General features: G+C 35.6%; 1 protein-coding gene across 1 annotated transcript; it reads left to right on the forward strand.

Annotated features, from left to right (window-relative positions):
• The first annotated feature begins 4,873 nt into the window (after positions 1-4,873).
• On the forward strand, positions 4,874-17,346 carry LOC18426868 (uncharacterized). Its single transcript, XM_088864604.1, has 15 exons — positions 4,874-5,017; positions 5,246-5,333; positions 5,565-5,732; positions 6,010-6,083; positions 10,864-11,007; positions 11,719-11,822; positions 12,811-12,882; positions 15,472-15,528; positions 15,614-15,656; positions 15,991-16,097; positions 16,186-16,285; positions 16,370-16,408; positions 16,488-16,598; positions 16,830-16,901; positions 16,980-17,346. The coding sequence occupies exons 1-15, from the start codon at positions 4,874-4,876 to the stop codon at positions 17,277-17,279; spliced, it is 1,623 nt and encodes a 540-aa protein (XP_088720730.1). The 3' UTR covers positions 17,280-17,346.
• The last annotated feature ends 2,705 nt before the right edge of the window (positions 17,347-20,051 follow it).

Raw genomic sequence — 20,051 nt, forward strand, 5'->3', positions numbered from 1 at the left:
TTATATTTTTATTAAGTGCACCTTGATGAGAAGAATACATACCTAAAATTTCAAGTGATTTGGATTTAAAAAAAAAAAAAAAATTAAAATACTGACAAATGTTCTTGATAGTCTGATCGACCCAGATTTAATCTGGGCAGTTGGACTCATATGTTTATATGAGCTAGTGAGCTAAGCTCAACGTTTATATTTATATTTATATTTATATATATATATATATATATATATATATATATATATATATATATATATATTGATATTGAAAATGCTAAGGTTAACCCACTAGCTCTCATCAACATAGCTCAAATTGAATCTGGATCGATCTGACAGTCACGATCCTCATTTCGTATTTAATTTTTAAGTTTTTTTTTTATAGATCTAAGTGACTTGAAATTTTAGGCATGCGTTCTTTACAAATTGCATAATCTAATAAAAATATCAAAAAAATAATTTCTAATATATAAATTGATTAAACTATGCCCGAAATGTTTTGGAGGTATTTTGATCAATTTATTTCTTCTGACTTATTTTTTAATAATTTTATTAGGTGCGCCTTGATGAGAAGTATGTTCAATTAAAATTTGAAGTGGTTTGGATTTCTAAAAAAACAATTAAAATTCAAAGTTCCTAAAAGGTCACGATTCTGCTGATAAGTAAATATAAATATAAGCTAGTTGGCTAACCTCAACATTTTCATATATATATATATATATATATATATAGTTTCTTCTTAAGTTTTTACCCAAAACTTGAGGTTTATAATCAAATAAGAGAACAACAATAACTTGGAGAAGATACAGAGTTACCTCACAAGTTTCAAAGAATGGTCTCTTTCCCACATCAAAAAACCCAAAGATGGTCTTCCAATGGCTTGGAGATGCAATCACCGAGCACACCAACTGTTTCTATGGTTGAAGGATACTCAATGGTGGAAGATGCTCGCTAGTAGAGATGATCACTGGTGGATGGAGGTTGCTACGCTCTCCCTATTCTCTTTTTCTACCGTGGTGAAAAATCCTAATGGGTTTTGTCTTTTAAATACCCCCAATGTTCTTTCTCTCTCTAACATTTTATTATTTTATTGGGTCTTTTTTTTCTTATCACTCCTTATGGAGCTAAACCCCACAAGGTATCACCCAACAAACTCCCCCTCCAGACCTATGAGGAGGGCTCCCCCATATTGGATGCTCACATGGCACCCATGCATGCCAAAGCTCTGCATAACTCATGCTTCTCCTTTGGCACTATCTTCGTCATCATGTCTGATGGATTCCTATTGGTGTGGATTTTTCTATTCTTCATCAACCAATTTTCTAATACATCTTGAATCCAATGGTATCGCACATCAATGTAACATTCTTGCTCAAATCAATGGCACTTTGATTGTCACATCTAACTGCATACTCTGCAAAAGTAAACAAGTAACCGATGTAGACTCTCTTCTATCAAGATCTCCTGCCATATCCACATCGGTATAGCCTTCCACCAAGGGTGATGAGTTTTCAAAACATAGACAAACTTTAGATGTGCCTCTTAGATACCCTAGAATCCATTTTACAGTTTTCCAATGTTGCATGCCTGGATTTGCCAAGTATCTGCTAACTACACCGATGGCATGTGCTATGTCAGGCCTTGTGCACATCATAATGTACATCAAACTCCCGACGGCTGATGCATAGGGGATCTTCTCCATTTTCTTCTTCTCTTCACTCCTGGTTGGCGATAACTTGGCACTCAACTTGAAGTGTCTAGCAAATGGTGTATTGGCTGGCTTGGCATTATTCATGTTAAATCTTTCAAGTACCTTCTCAATGTGCTTTTCTTATGATAGCCACAACTTTTTGTTCTTCCTATCACGCTTGATTATCATGCCCAAAATTTGTTTTGCAACCCCTAGGTCCTTCATGTCAAAAGCCATGTTCAATTATTTCTTCAACTAGTCAATCAAATTCGCATCATGATTAATGATAAGCATATCATCAACATATAACATGAGAATAATAAAGGAAGACTCATAATGCTTTTAAAGGTAACCACAGTGTTCTCCAGTGGTTTTAGTAAAATCATGGCTCATCATAAAAAAGTCGAACTTTTTGTACCTTTGTCGTGGAGCTTGCTTCAATCCATACAAGCTTTTTTTCAACTTGCATACCATATGCTCCTTGCCCTTCACTAGGAAACCTTCTGGATATTTCATATATATTTCTTCCTTTAAATCTCCATGCAAGAAAGCTGTCTTGACATCTAACTGTCCATTCTCCAAGTCTTGACTAGCAGCTAGACCTAGGATGATGCGAATAGAAGTCATCTTCAACACGGAAGAAAAGATTTCATCAAAATCAACACCCTTTTTTTGCCCGAATCCCTTGACAACTAGCCTTACCTTTTACCTCATTTTCTTATTGTCATCTTCATTTTTTAACCTAAATACCCACTTGTTCTTCAAAGCTTTTCGTTCCTTTTGTAGCTCAACAAGCTCATAGGTCTTGTTCTTATGAAATAATTCAAGTACTTCTTGCATAGCTTTCTTTCATTGTTCATTTTGCTCATGTACCATAGCTTCTTTAAAAAATTTTGGTTCACCACTTTTGGTGAATGTGATAAACTGTGATGATGGATATTTTGTTGAAGCTTTTGTTCCCTTTGTGACCTTCTCACCATAGGTGGTTCTTCTTGAGGAGGTTGCTCCCCCTGCTCAACATAACCATGTACATCATTATCATGTATGGGTAAAGCGGCTTGTGCTTTACCCATACATTATCAAGTATGGGTAAAAGGGCTTGTGCCCAAACTTGGTCATCTTCATCTTGAACTTGTTGCCCATCATTATCATGTATGGGTCAAGGGGCTTGTGCTTCTGGCAACTCATCTACAAGCCTCTTTGGCGGTTCCTCCTTATCAAAATCGGAAAATGTTTAGCTTTCACGAAAGATCACATCTCGGCTTCTATGCAACTTCTTGGCCTTGGGATCCCACAACCTGTACCCAAATTCATCATCTCCATGGCCCAAAAATACACATTGGGTTGTTTTGTCATCAAACTTGCTTCGATGCTCTTTAGGTATATGTATGAAAGCTTTGCATCCAAAGACTCTCAAGTGTGAGTAGGATACGTTCTTGTCGGTTCGCACTCTTTTTGGCACTTCCCCTTCCAATGGAGCCGAAGGAGATGGATTTATCAAGTAGCACGCCGTATTCATAACTTCACCCAAAAACTCCTTTGGGTACTTAGTTCACGAAAGCATGCTTCTAACCCTTTCCATTATGGTACGATTCAATCTTTCTGTAACACCATTATGGTGCGATGTGGAGGGAACAATCTTCTCATTGAAAGTGGATACAAAGACTAGATCAAATTTTCATGCCAAAAAATAAGGCAAAATGAACACCTTCAACAAGCCACTTGCTAAAAACCAAGATAAATAAATAAGTTACAATCCTTTTAAATAACAATTGCAACCATTTCTAACCTTGTATAACCATTGTAAATAAACTCAAATACCAACCCCTTATGGGGCAATTACCTATAAAGCAAGTTTGCTTATGAATTACACTTTCATAGCACAAATTACATAAACTATGTCCAAAAGCTTAAATATATCATGCAACTAATCTAAAAAAAAATCTAAAGAATAAAATTAATTAAACAGCGAATTAGAATGCCAAATTAAAATAGGGAAGCCATGTTTCGAACCCCTTGTGCCAATAGGGCCCTATAAGGACTTAATTTTGTCCATTTGGATTGTACAAAGGTGGTTCAATCTCACAAGAGTATCTAATCCAAATGGGAAGAAATTACACACCTTAAAATTACTTCTTAAGATCTCAACACACTTAAATTGACTTTTGTCTCTAGTCTTGAGTCATTGGATTTAAACTAATCCAATGGCTGTGGTGCTTCGAAAGTACCACATAGAAAGGTTTATTTATTTATTTTTTAAGTTAACCTTTTCTCGAAAAATTTTTATTTATTTTTCTTTAGTAGGAGAGAAGGAAAGGATGCAAAGAAAAGGGAGCTTACAGTGGGTTTTTATGCCGTGTTTCTGTGCCTTACTTTCTAGAGAGAGTGAAAAAGGAGGGTCATCTTTTTGGGTTTTGAAGCCCTATTGCATGACCCATTCTAGTGAGAGAGAGGGTCGAGAGAGAACCCCTTGTTGTTGTGTCTGGTGCCCTATTTTGGGCCTTGTTTTGGAGAGAGAAGGTTGTTGTAATTTGGTGTTTTGGGCCTTGTTTTCTCTTGTAATCTCCTTGAATCAATTAGTAAGGCCTCACACCATTCTCCTATGGATGTAAGCCACGATTTATAGGTAAACTACCGTAAATCTTATTTCGTTTCATGGTTGATTGCTTTCCCATGTTTCTTACATTGTTGTTTTGATTGTATAAGATTTCATGTTATTTCCACTGCATGTTTATGTGGATTAGATGCACAATGACTGTTTATGCTTCATCATCAACAACTAGTATAAGAGATTATCGTTATGTGATTCACTTTATTTATGAAGAAAAGGGTTTTCGTTCTTGTGCTTGTTTGTTATATTTTCTAAAATGGACAAGGCCAATGGAACTTGAAAAATTAAACGCAAGTAATTGGTCAATATGGAAGATATTGACAGAAGATTCTTGTTGGGAAAGAATTAGATCAATCACTTTGAGAAAAAGAGCCCATCCTTGTTGGAATGGAAGACTAGGGATTGGATATTCTTCATAAAAAATGTTTGGCAGCCATTAAACCTTGTATTTCACTCTCAATTTTATTTCATGTTTGCCAATGTAAATTATCTGCAAAGCTTTGGCAATCTTAGGAGCAATCTTTTGAACAACCCTTTGATGCAAATAAATGCATGTGTTGAAAAACATATTTCTTTTGAAAATGAAAGAAGGAGCAACAATTGGAAAACGCTTGAGTGAATTTAATCCTGTTGCTGCACAATTCAGGTCTCTAAAAGTCATGTTCGATGAAGAAGTTTTACATTTTCTCTTGCTGAGTTCTTTACCTCTTAGTTCGGATACCTTGGTTACTACTATGACAAATACAATAACAAGTTTAATTTGAAGGATGGTGTTACTTCATTGTTGAATGAAAGGGTGGAAAAGTATCTACGCATATGCTTGCTGAATCAAATCAAGTATTGATAGGGATAAATCTCAGGGTAGAGGAAGATCCATGTCATAATGCAAGAATGTTACTTGTTGGAATTGCAAGAAACCTTGTCATACAAAAAAAGGTTGTTATGCTTTCTAGAATAAGCAAAGGGCTAAAAGCAAGAATAACAATGTTGAAGCAAGTACTGTAGCTGATGGTGAAGAAGGGGTCACTTTTACTGTTGCATGTACATCATTATTTACTGAAGACACTCAGGTTTTTGACTCTGATGCTTCATTTCATGCTTGCCTAGAAAGCTCATATTTTCATCATGCGCAAATGTAGATGGTGGTTTTGTCTATCTTTGTAATGACCATGCTTGCAAAATTTTGGGCATTGGAATGTTATTATTAAGCAACCAGATGGAAAGAAGCACACATTGAGAAATGTGAGGCATGTTCATGACTTCTCATTTCAGTTGAGCAATTGGATGACTTTGGTTTCATTGTAACTTTTGGAAGTGGATCATGGAAGATTTCACAAGGTAGCATGACAATCTTAAAGAGGCAAAAAGATGGAACTCTCTACATTCTTCATGGCACGACTCAAAGGAATGATGTTATAGAGCAGATCGTTGCTATGACTGGTAAGCATGAGTTTATGCATATTTGATATAGCTGCTTGGATCATCTCAGTGAGCATGGTATGAAGGTATCATAAAATCAAAACCTTATTCCTATTTCTAAACATTTCGCTCTTTCTTTTTGTGATCATTGTGCCATGGGTAAGCAGTGTAGAATTAGCTTCAAAAGCAATGAATCTCATAGAAAAAGCAAAGCATTAGGATTATAATATGTTATGATGTTTGTGGCCATGTTGATTTTAAATCTCTTATGAAGCTTCTTATCTTGTGACCTTTTTAGATGAATATTCTGGAAAGTGTTGGTTGTATCCTTTGACATTCGAGGATCAAGTTTTTGATGTTTTCAAAGCTAAGGTTGAAAAAGAAACAAAAAGATTTATTAAACGCCTACAAACTGATAATGGCGTGAATTGCTCAAATGTTTTTGATGCTTTTTATAGAGAGAATGACATTAGCAGAGTAAGAACTATTCTTGGAGCACCACAATAGAATAGTGTCATTGCGAGGATGAATAAGACCATCATTGAATGTGTAAGAAGCATGCATTCACAATCTGGTCTTGTCAAGCAATTTTGTGTTGAAGCTATTGTTAGAATTGTATATTTGATCAATATATCTCCTAGTGCACCCTTGAATGCTAAAATACCTTAAATTCTTTGGAGCGATAAAAGTGTGTCATATGATCACTTGAACATTTCGGTGTGAAGTTTATGTTCAAGCGTCAATTGTAAATAGAACAAAGATGGATTGACAGTCAAGAACACGTACTTTCTTAGATATGATAGTGATGATAGAGGCTATAGGCTTTGGGATGCTATTGCAAAGAAGACCATAAGGAGTAGGGATGTTCTCTTTAATGAGAATGTGATGTTCTCTTTAATGAGAATGTAATATTTGCTTAAAAGAAGTAAGAAGAGCCAAAGCAAGAGAGACTTGTTGTAGATATGCAAGTTTGAGATCCCATTGTTTCACCTCGGAAAATACAAAAAATTCAACTTCATGCTCAAGATGATGTTGATGGAGGTGATGATCCATTCCCTTTACTCTCTCTCTCCAGACCAGGGCCCAAAATCAGGCACCAAACACAAATCTACATACACATGAAGTGGAAACACAATATGAAATTTCATACAATCAAGACAACAATGTAAAAAAGCGTGGGAATGCAATTAACCATCAAACAACACAACATTTAACATTGTTCAGCCACAAATTGTAACCTATATCCACGGGAGAACGGTGTGAGGCTTTACATACTGATTCAATGATATTAGAAAGAAAACAAGGTTCAAAACACTAAATTACAACAACCTTCTTTCTTTAAAACAATGTCGAATTGAGGACACCAAATACAACAAAAATGGGTTTTCTCTTGACTCTTTCTCTCACTAGAAAAGGGCCTGCAATAGGGATTCAAAACCCAACAAGATGACCCTCTTTTTTCACTTTCTCTCTCTAGAAGGTTAGGCACATAAATAGGGAATAAAAATCCGTTGTGATCTCTATTCTATTTTTTTTTCCATTTCTTCTCTTTTACTAAAACAAATGACAAAACCCCTTTTAACATGGTAATTTCAAAGCACCACAATCATTGGATTAGTTTCAATCCAATGGATCTAAACAACCCTTGTGTGTGATTTGGATTCAGACATATAATATCTCCCACTTGAAGACAAGTCACCAAGCCTCAAAAGCAACCACACATGCACCATTCTCCATCTCCTTGAGGTTATGTCTCCTCCAATTTTAAAAACCTTCTACACATCTTATTCTTCTCAGTTGAAACAACTATTGCCAATACATCAAAGAGGTTCTTCTCAGTGTTGATCTTATCCATTTGCAAATCCTTATGTTCCAGGGCTAATCGAATGAAGTAGTGTCTAACCACTAACAAGGTATGACATATTTATCTTCTGGTCAAGTAATCTCCTCAACAAAATCATTTCTTTTGTTGCGTTTGTCAATGTAACATACTCAAGTTCCGTTGATGACAAGGAAATAATATTATGCAACCTTGACATCCAGTTGACTGCACCACCACCAAACTTGAAAATGTTGCCAATAGTGGATCTTCTAGTCTCATGGCACCTTAGCATAATCTGTATCTACAAAATCAACAACTTCCAAAGTTGAATTTTCAAAGCATAGACGTACATTTTGTGCCCCCTTCAAATACCGAAGGATCCACTTCGCTGCTTGCCAAAGTTCTCAACCTGGATAAGCCATATATAGAAACAACTCCCACTGCATACAAACCATTGCATACATCGAACTACCCCTTGCAAAAGTATATGGAGCATTTTTCATCTTGCTTTTATCTACCTCGATAATTTGAGAGTCATTTTTAGACAACTTAAAATGTGCAGCTAATGGTGTAGGAACAAGTTTATTGTCAATCATATTAAAGCACTCAAGAATTTTAGAAATGTATTCAGATTGACTCAACTAAAGCTTATCTTGCTTTATATCTCTGTGAATGTGCATGCCCAATATCTACTAGGTTGGTCCAAGGTCCTTGGTGGCAAAATGTTTGGACATATCAAGCTTCAAATGCTTGATCGACATAGAGCAGTAAAACAACAAAAAAATCATGTCTGAAGTACACACAATGATAGAATTCACATCTAGTATAACCTTCATCTTGCAAAAAGTTGTCTAATTTCTTATACCATTGCCTAGATGCTTGCTTCAAAACATATAATCCTTTTTTCAACTTGCAAACCGAGAAAGTATTGGTTTTGTCCTCCAAACCTTCAGTTTAACACATAAAAATTTCTTCCAAGATCACAATGCAAGAAGGCATTTATGATATTCAATTGTTCTAGCCCCAAATTCAAGTTAGTAATCAAAGATAAAACAACTCAAATAGAGCTATGCATAACAATAAGAGAAAAAATTTCATTAAAATCAACACATAGTTTTTGCCCATAGCCTTTCACCACAAGTCTGGCCTTATGTCGTATAATACCATTTGCCTCCTAGTTAATGCCTACATTCATCTATTCTTTAATGTTTTGCTCCCCTGTGGAAGTTCCACCACCTTCCATGTACGATTCTTGTGCAAAGTATCAATCTGTTCCTCATCATTAGGACAATAAATAGCCTCTTCAAAAGACTCAAGTTCATCATCATCAGTATATAAGGAAGGAGAGTACCTTTGTGTGGGCTTGTGAGGGCGTGTGGATCTTCTCAATTCTTGTACAGATGTAACTGGTATATGTTCTTCATTTTCAATCAATTCAGTGTCTTCTTCCTAACAAAGAGACAAACAAATGTATTCACAATACGGTCATCACTCTGAGATGAGAGGTTTTTACTTGGATGGTGTGAGAACAAAGAGGCCAAGTAAAACTCTATATACAATGCCTGGATGGTGATGCTCCACTTTCCATGTTTGGCATTCCTTACGAAATTCTTGTCCATAAATACCTTCTCAGTCCTTATGAGGCTCCTGTTCCCTCTCTTGCTCCCTAAATTTATTAGTTCCCCATCTTCCTGTTCCAACCAATGGTTTAAAAAGCGGATCGGTGACCCGGATCGGGCATCTCAAAAACCTATCCAAATCGGTGAATCGACGATCCGGGTCGGGAATCGGCTGAATCGGTCGGATTAAAGCTTCAAAACACTCCGAAAAAATTATTAAAATTCATTATAAATATTGCATTTTAGGAATCCAATAAGAAATGAAGGTACTACATTATTAACTTTCATTTTTTTCATCAATTTGTGAATATCGAGATGCTCTTTCCCTGTATAAATTTATGTTAACCATTAAATTTACATCACATAAAAGAAAAATCATAGAATTAACATAGATAAAATATAAAATTATACATGGACTATTATAAAGAGTAGACTAATCAATGAAAGAATGGCCATTAAAATATCATTTTGGCGAAAAACCCTAATCCGCTAAAAAAATCCAAATTATTACAGCCTAACTAACTATAATCCAAAATTATTAAAATCTAACCAATTATAATATTATATACTGAAATTATAATTATTAGTTTACATTTTATAATTATTTTATTAGACAAATAATAACAAATTAAAAATATTTTATAATATTATCTAATTTAAAATGTATTATTGACGACTATAAGAGAAATAGTACATTACATGATTTATAATGTAAAAATTAAGAAATAAAATATAAGATTTGGTTATCAATGTAAAAATTAATAAAATGAGTACAAATGTTGGAAATAGCACTTCAACTTTTCAAAAAGTTATTTTTTTAGGTTTCTATAGTAAATTTAGTGAAAGATGTTGTTAGTAGAAAGATGGAGATTTCAAATAGAATAAATTTTTTATGTTTTAATTTTTTATGCCTTTCATATTATTTAAAAAAATAATATACCACTATATACAACAAAAATTAACTACTATACAAAAAATTAAGTTTTTAAATTTCAATTTTTTATGTTTTTTATATTATTTACAAAAATATTTACACAATATATATAACAAAAACTATACTACAAAAAAAAATAACACCCACGGGGGGACTCGACCTTGAGACATCACATGAAGAAGCAAAAGTTTTAACCACCAAGCCAACTCACCACATGTGGTTGTAACTTGATGATTACTAGAATATATTTAAATTCCCTTTTCATTTAATGATGTTTGGGAATTATCCCACATCGAAAGATGGGTATTTCACTTTGGTATATCAATACCTAGGTAATATAAATTAAAATCTTTGTAAAGAAATATTGGGGTAACCTCAACCGTGTCGCACGCATGCGTGCGTGCAGGGGGAGCCGGGCTGAATCGGGTAGAACCTGACAGAACCAGATTGGAACCTGCAGTTCTTCTCTAGAACAGGGCGGTTCCCGGTTTTGTACCGGAACCGGCTCGGCCCTTCCGGATCCCGAGTCGAAACAGGCGAGTCCTGTTCGACTCCCCGATTTTTAAAACACTGGTTCCAACTATTGTTCATGATCTTTTCATGATCTTTGGTTTTCTCCAACCGTGTTTTCCATCTCCTTGATATTCTCTAGTATCCTGAGCAATTATGTTGTAGCTGTGAAAAGTGATGACCGATAAACTACCATTCTTTATGATGCTAATTCAGCTGTGGAATTGATGACTGGTAAACTACCATTCTTTATGATGCTTATTGTAGCTCATGTTGCACATTGAGAAGTATGCTTCATTGCCCTCACAGAAAAAGACAAAAAGAGGGGGCCTGCTGGGGGGGGGTTGGCTTTTGTTTCTTGTAGAACTTCAGAATCTTATGGATTGCCCTGTGGTCTCCACTTGTAAGATTGTAAGTTGTGAGTTACCTTCTGTGATTATAATTGTCATATAGGCAACCAAAAACATGAATACTTCACTGTTATTTTACTATGGTTTGCTCCAAATTGCACTGATTCCCCAAATCAATACAGTTTCTTGAATCCCCTGCATATAATAGCTAGCACTTTTCTCTACAAGAAATGTGAGCACAGCATTATTCAGATGCTGAAATCTTCTATAGTTGAAAGTCGCAGATATTTTTCCAAAATCCACTATGAGGAAAAGACACCAAGTCCATTTTTAGTGAACTCCTGCAAACTATCCTTCTTATAATTGCCGGGAACCATACTTCTTTCTGTGAAATATTATTAGATTGTGGTTAAGTTAACCATAAGCCTGTGCTTCAGTACTGGATATTTCAGCCTGTAGATAAGAATAGCTGTTATCAGAATCATAATTATTTCATCGAATCTGATTTAGACTAAAAAGCTGCATTATGATGATTCAACTGTTGCTTATGTTTGGTACCACAGTTTGAACCATTCCTAGAACTCACATATATACTTGATAAATGCATGTAAAAATTTGACAAAGAAACTTCAAGAATTGTGTCCCTTTTATGAATATTTTCTGCGTGAGTCTTTTTTAGCGTCTTGCATGGTTGCTATTCCGAAATTGATATTCTACCCTCCTACAATGAAGCAATGCTTAATTCTATATATTTTCACTAACGCTGTGACAGGTAGGTGGTGCAGCAGCATATTTACTGACTGGATTCTTTGCCGCTAGGCGCTATCTTGTGCTCTTATTGGCATCAGCTTCCATCATTACTTGGCTCAATTTGAGGTGAGATTAATTGCGACGCAAGAAGTTGACAGTGCCACAAAGTACATCAGGGAACCAATCCATCAATATTCATATCTAATGTCTGTTTTGCTACTATAGTTGATCATTGTGGTTCCTTTTATTGATATGATTTTCATTTTTCACATAATCAACTCAAGGTTGAAAAAAAGGCCAGACGTTGCTCAAGTGTTGGTGGGCACCAAGGGTCTCTCGGAGACCAAGAAACGCACACACACACATGCACACATACACACGCACACACACGCACACACGTACACACACACATATTTGTATTTAAGAATTTATATTTATTTTAAATTTGTACATGTGCAAATATATTCACTTAAATGCTGTGAAACACATTGAAATAATTGAATCACATTTCACAATTGTAACAAATCAGTAGTCACGTATTAATGGACTATTAAATTAACTTTGCTGAGAGTAAAGGTCTAAAAGATATGACATTGATATGTTCATATCCATGAAGTAATAAAAGTACTCAAATATTGAATAAATACAAGTCTGCAACCTCGAGTCCAAAATTCACAGACTTGATCTCCGTACACATTCCAAAACCTAAATTTTCAATTTCCAAACCACGATATATTGAAATCAGTCTTCTAGGCATTAGGTGAGCCTTACCTGCCGAGGCGGCCACCTCCGGCCTCCCAGGAAGGGCCCCATAGGCCTAGCAGGGGCACCCTGGCCTCCTAGGCGGCGTGCTGCTCCCTAAGTACTAGACAATTGTTTTTATGATATTATCCAATGGGCTTTATATAAACCATGTCATTGAGTCTTAACCATCAAATGAATTGATAAATTGTAGAGAAGTTGGACCCACCATTCCACCATTGAGTCCACTTTTTCTCCATTGTGCCCACCATTTTGTTGGGAAGTGATGACCCAACAAATAATGAGTATTCCATAGTCCATTATATTATAAAATACTCAAGCTGTCTGAGGACCTTTTTTGGTTTTTACGCAGCAATGATGTTTATGATTATGATACTGGGGCTGACAAAGACAAGAAAGAATCCATGGTGAACATTTTTGGCAGGTGAGCACTTAAGGAAATGTAATAAAACCCCATGGACTGTGGAAAAACCATAGTCCATTGGGCTATCTATTCATTGAAGTGTTGGATGGTGATGGAGTGAGTTTGGCGCCAAACCATTATGGTGATGTCAATGTTCCTCTCTCTCTCCTTCTCTCTCTCTTTTACATACACATACATACACGTACACGCACACACCTTACTCCAGCATTTCAATGGATTGTGATGACTAGTGGACTTGTAATTTTGTCATAGTCCACTGGCCACTAGTCTACTTATTTTTTTTCAGTTTGGGAGATCCATGCTTCTTGTAGAATCCTGCAGAAATAGTAGTGAGGTTGATAATTATGTTATTCATGTGATGCAGTCGTGGAATGACCCTCTATGCTGCCTTTGCTCTCCTAGCCTCAGGCTTTGTTGGACTTGTTTTTGCTTCTATAGAAGAGGGAAGCATTGTCTCGATTTTGTTATTAACAGGTGCTATAAAGTGTGGCTATGCCTATCAGGTATGAAGTTGTCCCTGGTCTAAGCTTTTTAATCGCCACCAATGGAGAAGTTTGGTGTTGAATGCCTTATGAGAAATCTTAGATATCTTCTTATTTATTGCTGATTTTGTACAAGTGGTTTGGTTACAATAAAAATATGGACCTTGTCCAGCTTGAAAGTAGCAGCATATTCACTAGATAGTGATGGGTTCTCGGTTAGAATGGTTAAAAAATGGAATTGACAGGGTATTCAACCCAATCGAGGAGATGATATTGTGGATTGCCTTTGAGTGCGGGCAATGTTGCGAATCATATCGTATCGGTATATAGTAGGGAGGACATAAGATTCCCTGATATGGGAGTCGGGATATGTGTTGCCATTTGGGTTCTTTTATTTTTTTATTTTTATTAGGATGTTGAAATTAAGTTTGGGGTTATTCGGGCTTCTAGTTTTTTAGGGTATTTGTATCCTTTTTATTATAGAGAATTGAAGGATAGACTTGAAAGGTTGGGATTTAATATTGATTGGGATTTCTTAAGGAGGAAGTTAGGTTTTACGGTATTCTCTAATAAATATATAACTAGTGGACTAGAAATAGTGAGAGAGGAGATGAAAGTTGATTGGAACTCTTGGGGAAAGAACATTTTGAGTAGATTCCCCTGAAACCTAGAGAAGGTATATTCTCTCACCTTTATGTTCTTTTTTATTTTTCTGATTTATTTTTTCTTTCTGCACCTTTTTCTTCATCAATAAGAATGCATTTTTCAAAATTCAGGACATAGATACAGATATGATTGTCCTCTCCTTTATAGTAGCAAATGTATATTGTAGTTTCAATAAGATTATATCATCATCATCATCAACAACATCACAGACACACACACACACACACACACACACACACACACACACACACACACACACACACACACACATATATATATATATATATATATATATATATATATATATATATATATATATATATATACACACACACACACACACACACATATAGAGTTTTGTTAGGCTACACCACTTGGTGGTGTAGACCCTTAAAGTGCTCAACATTTTTTGACACTAAAATACCCTTGAATTGTAATACAAAATTTCTCAAGTAGGGGCACTTTTTGTCCTTTGGAAGGGTAGAATGGATATTTTTATAAGAAAATAGTGGCATTCTATTAGTAGTTAAAAACAATTAATGCATCTTGTGGGTGATGTCATACACCATATCGATGATGTCATTGTCCACTATTGTTAGTAAATGATTTTATTTCTATTAGGAATATCTAGTTTACCCTTGACTAATTACTTAAAATACCCCTAAACAAAAAGTTACTAAACTATAAGATAAGGGTATCTAAATGTCTAAAAATGTTACGTAAGGGACTACACCACAAATGGTGTAGCCTAACAAAACCCATATATATATGGGTAAATATAGAATGAGACCATTTACCTTTGGTACAAGGTGAGACATTAATCTTTACCATTGGATGTGAAATTGGATGGCTGCAATTATTCCATTAACCAAGCTCAAACTTCAAAAGAAATTTTTTTGTACTTTGTGACACATCCAAGCTATCAAACTTCACATCAGATGGTTGTAAGTAATTGTGACCACCTTGTATCAAAGGTAAATGGTCTCATTGTGGACAATCCCAATATATATATATATATATATATATTGTTTTTAGATGGAACACCTACTTGCATCCGACTTTAAGATGGATGCTTTACACTTTTTGGACCTCATATGTGGTGATGTGGTCCAGCCGCATGAAACAATTTTCCATATATATATATATATAAAACCAAAATATTAATGCTTACAAATACAATTATCATAATGATATTCTATGAGTGCATATACTATGTTTCTGCAAAAGTAAAATTGACATTTACTTCCTTAAGCAAATGACCTGCTTAAAGAGAATTCCTTGATCTGATATTGTGTGATCCATTTTACTATCACCAGGCGAGTAAATTAGGGAAAAAAGGGAAATTGAGTACCTAAACACCTAGTTTTGTCTGTTAAAAAAGTGGACAGTCTGTGTGCAATCGTAGGGTATAATATTAATTCCTTTTTTCATGCAATTCCAGGATGCATATTGAAGTTCTCTTTCTAGGGTCAGTTACCAGGTTGAAGTTTGCACTAAGGTTCTTGAAAACTAGAACCTGACGTTTTATTGTTAGAAGCTGGTCATATTTTATATGATGCGGTATAATGAATCATATTACAAAGGGGAAAAAAAGAAGCTGTGGAAAATGTGGAAATTCCGGAAAATGTAACTTTCTAAGTAGAACAACTAGAGATGGATTCCACCATTCAAAATCTAACTGCATTGTATTTTTTCATATTAAACAACTCTTAACAGGTTGCTTTGTTATTTTTCATCTAAATGGAGTTGGAATATATCCCCCTATTGTGTCTTGTGCATAGCAGCATAGCAAACTCCATTTTTTTTGTGCTAGATGTCTTTTTCTAACAAAACGAGCATTAGTAAGCCTTTCTCATATCTTGCACCTTACTATCCTTTCTTATTTTTATAAATGTTACTGTGGCTTAGGTTGTTAAATTCTGACGTAGATAGGGATGGATATATCTGATCTTTTTGGCAGTGTCCTCCCTTTCGATTGGGATACCTGGGACTTGGGGAACCGTTGTGTTTTATCCCATTTGCCCCTCTTGCCACCACTGCATTTTATTTGTCTCAAAGCAATAAAAGGTAATTATGGATCATATGATAAGCTCTTGTAGGCCCCTATTTGATTTACAGTGTCTCTCATTATGATTTTAAACGATTGGCTTTTCAGTGTTACAGTCCTTCTTCCATTAAATGGCACAGTTCTATCAGCAGCTATCCTTGTTGGCATTTCAACCTCTCTGATTCTATTTTGCAGCCATTTTCATCAGGTCTCTTTCTCTCTCTCTCTCTCTCTCTCTCCATCCTGTTCTTCAAAGGCAAATAATATAAGTGTATGACCTTAACTATATCAGATTGAAGGAGTTCTGGCTGTGGGTAAAATGTCTCCCCTGGTAATATCCAAACCTGAACATTACTACTAATTGAACATAGCCATATTGTTGTGGAAGTAATGAAAAGCTTTGTGTTCAGGTCCGAATTGGAACTGAGAAGGGATCGAAGGTGGTGAAGTTCAGCATTTTGACACTTTATTCCTTTCTATTTGTTTTGGGTGCATTGAGGTCTCTTCCTTTAAAATGTGTCGTAAGTCTCTGATAACTTATGAAATATCTCTTTTAAATCCCTCAAATTTGTCATAGGATTTTAGGAAACAACATGTTGCTTTAAGATCGTGCATTGTGTAAGTATCATTATTGATATGTGTAGTTCTTGCACTAATTCTTTTATTATTTGCTAGATTTATTTGTTATTTTCTTTTGGTGTTCTGTCATTGGTACCATATGCTGATTGTCCCATACTACTAAGTGATTTTAGGTCCTCTGCACATTAACCCTCCCGATTGGAAAGCTAGTTGTTGACTACGTTCAAGATAACCATAACGTAAGCGTCCTTGCCCACCCTTTTACTTGCTCCTATGTGTTATTGCCTCTCACAACTGTGGATTCTCATCTCTTAAAGGTTTAGACGAAGATTTTTATGGCCAAGTATTACTGTGTGCGCCTTCATGCTTTATTTGGAATTGCTCTGGCTATTGGACTAGCCATGGCTAGAAGGATGGCTCATTTTTTAATGAAGGTACAAGAAGCTCTTTTGTGTTTACGGTTTTTACTTGGTTTTCACCTTTTCTTTTGGAGTTCTTTAGGAGGACCTAGGCTTTTGGATCACCTGTTTTGCGCTCTAATGGGGTTTGTTATAATGCCTATAGAGATGCAAATGGGCCATGACAGAGAAGGAAAAGCTCGAAGAAAAGGAGAAGCAGTGTGAATGTAAAGAAAAGTAAAAGCAGTGTGAATGTATACTATCTGATGGTTAATGTTTTGGTCTTTCGTCAGCATGCATTTAAAAGGGAAAAAAAGAAGCAGCCGCCACGCATCTCTGGATCATTTTAGGGCAATAAAAAAGACAATCAAGGTAAAGAGTGTAGAATGAGAGGAAGTCCCTTATTAACTCTCTAAGGTCCGTCTTGACTCCTTTTGGGTAGATCAGTGTGGATTACTGCCCCCCTACGCTACCCATTTATGGAAAGAGTCAATTTTTTGGTAGTGTTAGTGACAACGGAGGACTTAACTATCAACTGAACTGGTACTACCACCAGGACCCCAGCCCCATCGTAGCTGTCCGTCTTTACTCCAGAATCCCTAAGTTACGAACTTTTATTGTTTAAAAAAATTACATAGAGCTCAAACAATAATGTGGTCATTTCCAACAACTATTTCAGGCAAAGATACCCCATGCTTAGTCAAACCATCCGCAATATAATTCGCTTTCCAGTAGACATGATTAAATTAGATCAAAAGATCATGACATATATCAACAATTTCAGTCCATAGAGAATAAAATTTCCAATGAGGCTACGCCACTTTGTTCCTCAAATTTTTGATATTTTGCAAATCGTCTTCCACCACAAATGCAACCCTTCGAAATTTTGTTTTGCTACATCTCAGCCCTTGCAATATATTTCAGAATTATGTTTCATTTGAGGTTGCAATCCCACAAGGCCTTGCACAAGAAAGAAAGAAGAACCAATCCTCTCCCATCTCTTAGCACCCTTCCAAAACTTGCGAGCTCTGGATTTCTAAAAGAAATACCATCGAAGTTAAAAACTTCAAACAACCCTTTTGTGGCGGGCACCACCTTTCCTTTGGTCTCAACTTCCATGATTTATTTAAAACCATATTTTTTAGATTCATTGAAACGTCAACCTTATAAATACCCCTTCCTTCTTTTGAAACTGAGAACCAATTCCAAACTCCAAATAGAATAACCTCCTTTATCTTTGATACACTACAAAAGCCTTATTGTTTCTTTCCCTCCATACTTCCCACAAAATAGCTGCTTGAGAAATAACCGGCCACCTATAAGTAAACCTAATCCCTCTTGGCCGTTGTTTCTTCACAATCCTCCAGGTTTGTAGCACTAGTGTTTTCAGAACTAAATTGGACATGCAACTGATTATAGGCCAGTCCAAACTAATCAAAGCAATGAGAAGGAAAATTGTTTCATGTGGGCTGGACCGCATTACATATGCGGTTCAGAAAGTGTAAAGCATCCATTTTAAAGATGGATGCAAGTGGTTGTTCTTTCTAAAAACAATGAAAACTAACAGTACAAATGTTTTCTTACCAAAAGTATTTTTAATTTTTAATTTTTAATTTTTAATTTTTAATTTTTATTTTTTCATATTCATGATCTCATGTTAGAGATTACATGTTCTTAAAATTATGCCTTAAAATCCATTTCAAAAATAGATTTCTACCTATGCAAGCTTGGCCGCATAAAAACCGGGACCATGAGAAATTACTCCATTCACATCACAAACCAGTTTTAGCCAATCCTTTTGACTGAAATATGAAATTTTGTGATTGGCCTGTGTGAATTGTATTGCTCCTCCCTTATTTTCCTCCTATAGTGGTTCCTACCTTTGCATAAAATAAAACAAAAAAGAAGCTAGAAGAGGTGCATAAAAGAGGCAAGATATAAGGGCATAAAAGAGACTAGAACAAGAAAACATATGCAGTTAAGATAATAGCATAGCACACATTGCATACCAAAGTCTATTAACTTAAGGATCAAAGTTACAGCAAAGAGGGGGAAGGAGAACCAGAAAGAAGCACACCAAAGAAAATCAATGAAACTAGGCTGAGAGGCTCTAGAAGCGCTCTGCCGTTACAACTAGCTTAAGCATCCTTATATAGACACAGGACTTGAAATCCGGATTTGAAAAAAAAATAAAACAAGACAGCTGGCCTAGATAGGTGGCCTTTTGGAACAGCAAAATGGTGATGTACAGTGGACAGGTGTCCGACATGAACAGTGAAAAGCTGGTGTACAGTGTTTTCTAACAAAAAAGTGTTGAACAGTGCGGTCGACAGAATAGTACTTGAACAATGCTTTCGACATAATAGTGCTTGATTAGTGTTGCCGACAGAATAGCACTTGAACAGTGCTTCTTTAATCTGTGTCATAATTGAGGGGATATTTGTTTGAATCATAGCTTGGGGAAGAAGGATTGGACGCGGCCAGTACAATTTCCAAAGTCATTGTAAGGCTAAGAGGACGCGTTTTTGAGTGGTACATAAGCCTTGGAGAATATAGGCAAATACAGTTGAGAAATAGTCAGTCCATTGTTGAATTTTTGAATTAATTGGTTTCCGAATTCTCAGGCCCGATTAAGCATGAATAGATTGCTGCCAGAGAAGAATTTTTCCAACTCAAATGTTGTTCGTTCAAGAGACAAGATCTTGAAAAGCATTTTTCAGTAATGAACAAAAGATACCATAAAATAGAAGGAATCGATGACATCAATCTAAAACAATTTTATCTTAAATCTATACCTCCTATTCTTGGTAAAGAAGCAACAAAGACAATGGAAAACCAAGGACTTACTATTCAAAATACCACTTTTGGTGAATTATATCAGTTTGTTTTCCATGCAATAGAAAAGCTCTACAATCAAGTTGAATTTGTGAAACAAATGGAAAAAATAAACATTTATTGGGAAAATCTTGTGATAAACCCTATCTCAAGATTAAATGT

This window comes from Amborella trichopoda, chromosome 4 (assembly GCF_054954075.1).
Source record: "Amborella trichopoda isolate Santa Cruz 75 chromosome 4, AtrichopodaSantaCruz75HAP2 v2.0, whole genome shotgun sequence".
Lineage (NCBI taxonomy): Eukaryota > Viridiplantae > Streptophyta > Magnoliopsida > Amborellales > Amborellaceae > Amborella > Amborella trichopoda.

Coding starts and splice junctions, on each gene's coding strand:
- LOC18426868 (XM_088864604.1), top strand. CDS start 4,874: ATGAAAGAAGGAGCAACAATTGGAAAACGCTTGAGTGAATTTAATCCT. Junction 15,529..15,613: donor AGGTTGAAGTTTGCACTAAG/GTTCTTGAAAAC, acceptor CATATTACAAAG/GGGAAAAAAAGAAGCTGTGG. Junction 16,409..16,487: donor TGGGTAAAATGTCTCCCCTG/GTAATATCCAAA, acceptor CTTTGTGTTCAG/GTCCGAATTGGAACTGAGAA.